At 45.5% G+C, this 6515-nt stretch overlaps 1 protein-coding gene and 1 long non-coding RNA gene across 2 annotated transcripts in view; one reads left to right on the top strand and one right to left on the bottom strand.

Annotated features, from left to right (window-relative positions):
• The window catches only part of ZC3H4 (zinc finger CCCH-type containing 4), a 23461-nt gene extending 17194 nt beyond the window's left edge, over nt 1–6267 (bottom strand). The window contains 1 exon segment of the mRNA XM_014523563.2: nt 6236–6267. Within this exon segment, the coding sequence (XP_014379049.1) occupies nt 6236–6252 (17 nt within the window). The 5' untranslated portion in view covers nt 6253–6267.
• Nucleotides 154–6229, top strand: LOC112551547. Its single transcript, XR_003095849.1, has 3 exons — nt 154–835; nt 1046–1268; nt 5850–6229. It is a non-coding gene; the product is annotated as an uncharacterized LOC112551547 (long non-coding RNA).
• Nucleotides 6268–6515: the final 248 nt, after the last annotated feature.

Here is a 6515-nt window from a genome sequence, read left to right as displayed (position 1 = left end):
GAAAGGACATGCCCATTGGCACAGCTCTGCGAAACCAGCGCCATTCGCCTCCCCCCAGGACGTGCCTGCCAACTGGGCCCTGCGAGGTTATCTGAATTTCCCTGTTGGCTCCAAACAGGAACGCGAGCTCCTGTTGCTATCATGCTGCAAACACCTTCACTGCAATCATTCCCAGCAGAAAGAAGCAGGAGGCAATTTGGGCAGGTATGCTCAGGGTACTTTGACTCTGCCTTCAGCTAGTCTGGTCTGCAGGAGGCTCGGAGGGAAGAATTTATCTGGAAGTGTCACGGCCTGTACAACGATGGTATCTGTGCGATTAAACTCATCGTGGTTACGGCAGAAAGGGACAACGGCTACCAGAAGCAAAGTGTTGAAGTTCTGACAGAAAAGACCCTGTGCCCGGTGCTAACAGGTGCTCAGACTCTATGCAGAACTCATTCTGGCAAAGTTAGTTACTTCATCAGTGCACAGGTCTGTGGAAGAATAAAGGCAGGCACATTAAATATATCACTGCTACGCAAATAATGGGTAACCGGGTAAGGGACAGGGAGCCGCATGCCCTGAACCCTCCTGGCGCTGCCTCATATCTTGATTTTCAGTCTTCATAAAATGGATGTTAAAACTCTTACATCACATAGAGGCAACGAGACTTGGTTCAGTTTGGGGCTGACTTCTGTTCCCTGCTCTCGGGCCTGACGGCTCAACAAGGCGTGTTGCTATTTTCCCACTCATTTGGAGTTTTATCAGAAACCAAGTGGAAAACAATCCCCATATCTGAAACCTGGAGACAAACGTCTCTGCAAGCCAAGGTGACTGGAACTATGATTTACAAGGGGTGAGTATCAGTTGTTACAAAGGGATGAGGCTCTGCCGTATGCATGTAAGACAGCTCACCATTTACACTCGCTCTGGTTATATAGCAAAGCAGCCAAGCTGGTAAAGTGGCTAACACATCTGTTGAGCACACTGACTGTGGGGAAATCCTGAATTAACTGTGTACCCATCCTGTTGCTTCCCTATTGTTTCTGCCTATTTTCTCTACCAGGAACTGCGTTCAGCAGAGACTCCAGCACTACTGTAGCAGAAGGCTGAACGTTAAAGCTATAGTGATGCGTTTGTGATATCACAATCAGAGCTGTGACATAATCCGGTGCCATGAGCCAGCTGCCCCCTCGAGCCGACACAATGACGGAAGGACGAACTCTTGTCTAACAGCAGCAGAGAAAATGAAACTACAACTCGCACCAACATAAGTCTGTAAAAACGAGGTGAGTCCTTTTGCAAAACCATGGCAAGTTTTGTGCAATTCTTTTCCCTAAGAAGGCAGAAAACTCTGCAGCCCAGCAAATGACGTCTTTCTAAACACTGTCGCTGAATAAAGTCTAACATGTTTAGCAAGGGTTTTTTTAATGGAAATTAATAGTGGTAGTACTAGTAAAAGCAACACATGCATTATATGTAAAAGCTAAAAATACAGCATACACTCAAGTTGTTTCACTGCCAAGCAGTGTCAGTAAAATACCGAGAGTGCCATATTTATGCAAACTATTTTAGATTTATCCTTCTTCTTGAACGTCTTTGTGGTTGTTGTTGAACTGAGGTTGAACAGGTGTTTAATCACCAACAGTGCCTTTACACAGCCACATGTAGCCTGGTAGATTATCGATTGGACTACGATTGGGAGTAAAGACCTGTAATACAATATCAAGCATGGCAGACGAAAGAAAGCCCTTGCTCCAAATCATCTTGCTCTGGAGGACTCGCTATGTGGACAGCTCCGGCATTTTAATTCCTCCTCTCTTTAACTTTAAAACCTCTTTCATTTTAAAATTTTAACTCCTGTTCCCTATAAACAGATAGAAGCCAAGAATGTATTTTAAGCGAAAACAGCATGTCTACTCTGGCCATTCACTTCTAAATAATAAAAAAAAAGTTAGAAAAAAATCTTAAAGCTCTACAAATGCTCCACTTTACAGAGTCGGTCAAACTTGGGGGGTAATGCTTGTGACAAAAGACAAACCTATTTTCTATAGTAGGTACAACCGCCACTGATACCTGGGATGATTTATTAGTTAGGCTAAATCTTTTAGAATTGTTTTTTCTCATTATACCCAGACAAATAGGTCAAGAGCAATATGCTCTCCTCTTCCAACTTCAAATGGACACAAATGGCTTTACTATCCTTGGGGAAGGAAAAACACACATGACCCCAAAGGGGGGGGGGGGGGGGGGGGAGTGGAATTTGCTGTATGTGCCCAAGTGCTGAAAAACCCACATTTGGGGGTATCTTAATTATAACAAAAGCAGGTTTAGCACAAGTGCTTGGTACAGGGGAGCAGGGTTGGGATGGGGACTAGTATCTGGCTGCTGGCCTTCAACAGAAACCCCTCCTTTGTGCAACAGTTATCTCCACAACAGGTGCAGCTGAGCATGAAATCTCATGTACAGAGCGATCTCTTTTTAAGGCAGGGGATCCACCGAGGACAAAAACTGAGGGTTAATGTACAAAGAAAAAAGGCTTGCAAGGTAACTCCTGTTAGCATAAAGGAATGCAAAAAATGCGGGGAAAAGGCTTCCCTTCTAAGCAACAGGAGGGATGACCTTGTCTGAAAACAAACCACCGATGCAGCTCCGCAGGAAGTGTACCGGACGGACAAATCCGCCTGATCTACTCTCACAATCCTCAAACATTTGCTGCTAATCTTGCTCAAGTTACGTGAAAGGCTCAGCTTCCTTAGCGGACGGCAGAGCAGGGATAGAGGCCTTCTCCCTTGAGCAGGGACAGACACAAGCTGACCTTTTCCCTAAGAACAACCTGGGATTTTTGAACCGCGTGTTCGGGGGGGGGGAGAAAAAAGATCACACTGCAAATTACAATCCAAAGATCTGCAAAACAAAGAACGAAGGCTGAAGATTAGCAGGACACCAAGCGGAGGAGCAAAACCTTTGCATGGGAGGAGGAAAAGACCGCTCCAGAGTGCCCTGCCACACACCTTCCAGAGCAAGATTTAAAGCCCCGTTCCTCTTAGGGGACCTGGGAGGCTGTGCTGTTGTTTTCGAGGACTATGGCTCTCTCTGTAACCTAGGCCTACTACTGATTTAGCTACCTGCGATTTTTGTTAAGACTGTCACAGGCCCTCGTGCCCAGGCAGGATTTCCAAAGGGACCCACCTTCCCGGCCCAAATTTATTCATCCCAAAATTCAATGCTTTCAAATTTATTTGTCCATTGTGGAAACTGGAACAACTTTGCTCCATGAACCTTGCCCCTGACTGGAGAGGTTGCTTTCAACCTGAGGGTCGTACCGTTTAGACTGCATAAACCCTATTTCCAGCAGGTTTTGAAAGACAGGTGGGCATTTACTGTTGTTCTAAAATGTGGTGGGATTCAGAGACGATCCCAAAGGAGCACGGAGCAAGGCAGAGCCTCTCTCTGCTCGCCTCTGTGTGCCATCCTGGTTTTTAGCTCACAATGGCAACTGTGAATGGGGGGCAACTGAGGAACCAGGGGAACATCTACTTTGTAAACTTGCAAAACTTGGCACAAGAGCAGCCACTTCACCCCGAGTTTCACAGGCTCCCAAGGATCTACCTTCTACTCAATGTCTTCTTCCAATCTGAGACAAGCAACTGCCACCAAATCTGCTCTGCGAAGTCACCAGAAACAGAGTCAGTTCTGGGAGACATTCCTCCCAACCCAGTGAAACCCGAAGTCATTGCTGAACTGGGTTCCCCCTCTCCGTTATAATCAGCTTAAATACTGCTGCTTTCCTTTCCCGTTATGGAGAGGGACATTCATACTGGGCTCAACTTCCAAACACTGATGTCAAATGCAACCCAGCTCTCTCTCGGCAAGGCCTTGCCCCAACTGCTGATTTCTGAAGTCATTTTGGTTTGACAGCTGGCTCCTACCCATCCCTGGGAGTGGATCCTGCAGTGAAGTCACAACATGCTGAGCTGTGACACCAGAGTTGCTGCCACAGCAAGTCTGATGTCACTACCTCGGGAGTATGGCAAAAGGCACGTTTGGTTGAGGGCCTGCGATTTCCTTTGATCGTTCCTCAGCTGGTGCCATAAAGTCCCTTCGCACAAAAGGAACAGCGGTTGCCAGGAGGGAAACTCTGGTTGAGGAGACTAAGCGAAGAGCCAGATCACCTGAAAACAACCGTGTAACGGAGATGAGGTTCTGACCCTGCAAACACGAGGTACATCCTTATCCATTACTGCCAGGAGCAAGCCTCCTGGTTTCAGTGGAACTGCTCGGGTCTGTGAAGTTAAACACACGTCTCCGTGCTTACACAATCAGAACCACAACTTCTACCTCTAGCAGATCCTGACGACAAGACAATAAATTTCAGGCAGAACTGAAAAACGGGCAGCAGGAAACAAGACAGTGAGCAGGGAGAAAACAAAGAAAAAAAAAGAGACACCTGATTTCAGATGTTTGGCTGCCGCTATTAAAAGTCAAAACCCCTCAAAACTGGAGCAGTCATTTCGTGAAATCTCTCACCAAGTCCACAAAACGTGGTGGTTTCATCCCCACTGCTATTGCTGTTGGCATGGTTCTCATTTCCATGAGAAAGGTGCATGACAATAGCCCAATAAAGTGGAAATCCATAAAACGTCTCCCCCACTAAATACTTATTTTCTGTTTTTGTCTTATTTTCTTATTTTAGTCTGGTTCCTGCTCATTGTGGACACAGAAACTGCTTAGGATATCAGTCAGTGGCAGAAAAATACTCCACAAGCTTTCCAGGGTCTCTCTGGAGAGGGCTCTATCGTGGAAGCACTTGGATTAACTTTTCTTTACATTTTGTGGAATAGTCGAGAGGTTTCACAAAGACTTATACTGCTCAAATCAATGAGGAGAAATGCTTGCTACGAGTTCACATACCTCGTGAACGGCCAGAGCCAGAAACACCTTGGCCAGGCTGGTAAACATTTTCCAGCTCTGAGCCCAGACCACTGATCAAAGAAACCGTCTTGCAATCCTTATGACTTCATAGCAAAATTAAGCTGCGGAAGGGGGGCTGGCAGGGAGAAAGGTCCCATTATAAAACAACATCTACAATAATAGCTAAAAGGGAAAAATAAAAAAAGTAAACAGCATTTTGGACACATCTTTCAGGTTTGCTCTAGCATGAAAGCCCCCTTTTCAAGTACAATCACATTTGCAACAAGTTCTTCACTAATCTTCCGACAGATTACAAAAGCGTGTTTGCTCTGTTGTATAACGACCGTTTTCTAACAAACACATACAGGTTGCTGGGTTTTTTTTTCAAGTGGAGGAAGAGAAAACAGGAGGGAAACAAAGCAACGCAAGTCCACGCAAACGTAGGTGCGTGTGCTTATAGGAAATGAATTTGTCTTTTCCGCTCAGGGAAAAACGGTAGTGGGACAGGATATGCCAGGACCAAACGTGTGTGTTTGTTCTACGTGAAAAACAAGGATTTCAAAAGTAATTTAGGGGTAGAGAGCAGCATACTGAACTCTGTGTGGGGACACATGGGCTAATTTGGATTTGTGTTAAGGACGGAGAGGAACAAGCTTGTATGGACTCTTTATAATACACCTGATTAACAAAAGGAATCATGACAACACAGTAAGTAAAAACTAGGACACGGAAAAAAAACAGATTTGTACGAACTGTGTGCTTACACTGTACGTTAATACTTGTCCTGCTTAAACTTCTCCAAGTATCAACCACCAGACTGTCAATGGGGATGGGGAAAAATGTGTGATGACGTTTGGGAAACGGTGATTTCTTTTGCCCCTTTTTTTTTTTTTTTTTACACACACTTCTGAGTCCGTTCGCAAAACTTTTTAACGTCTTTTCTGTTTTACGAACAGACCCGCGCTGAGGGACAGTCTGCTTTCAACATAATGGAATGAGGATGGAGCTTGCAGACAAAGTAATGGACCCACATCGTATGTCTAGATGGCATTACAGGCTTGAGCTGTGTGACCTCTTTGCTGGGGCATCTGTGCCATTTCACCTGGAAACGTCACAACGGGGATATTCAGGGGGTCAACTGGGTGCTTTTGTGACTTTTTTAACAAAACTCACATTGGCGGGGTGCACGAATCGGGGCAGAATTCTGCTTGGTTTGTTCACACACGGGATTAACTCATTCCTCGCATGAAATGTATGCTAACAATGATCTCTGGACTTCTTCGGTGGTGGGGAAAGAAAGGAAAAGGTAGAATTTAATTATTCAATAAAAAAGGATACTTACCAACCCAACCCCTGCATCACATGAAATACAGAACTCCTTAGAGAGAAAGGCATGCTAATATATACAAGCAGCTCTCTGGACTGCACACCTGCCCTCTCGGGGGGTGGGAAGGGGAGCAACTCTCGCTCTTGCACAAACAGACATGATTAAGCTGTTTATTTCTGTGCATCGCTTTCTGGCGCTAGGTTTTCCAATAACACAAAAGGCTAATAAAGGGGAACAGCTGAAGTTATGTCTTTCGGGGGAGGAGGGGGTGGGGTGGGGAAAGGTGCTTTACACA

The sequence above is a fragment of the Alligator sinensis genome, unplaced genomic scaffold (assembly GCF_000455745.1).
Source record: "Alligator sinensis unplaced genomic scaffold, ASM45574v1 scaffold1667_1, whole genome shotgun sequence".
NCBI lineage: Eukaryota > Metazoa > Chordata > Crocodylia > Alligatoridae > Alligator > Alligator sinensis.
Note: the sequence above shows the minus strand (reverse complement) of the source record. Positions and strands in the feature narration are given on the sequence as shown.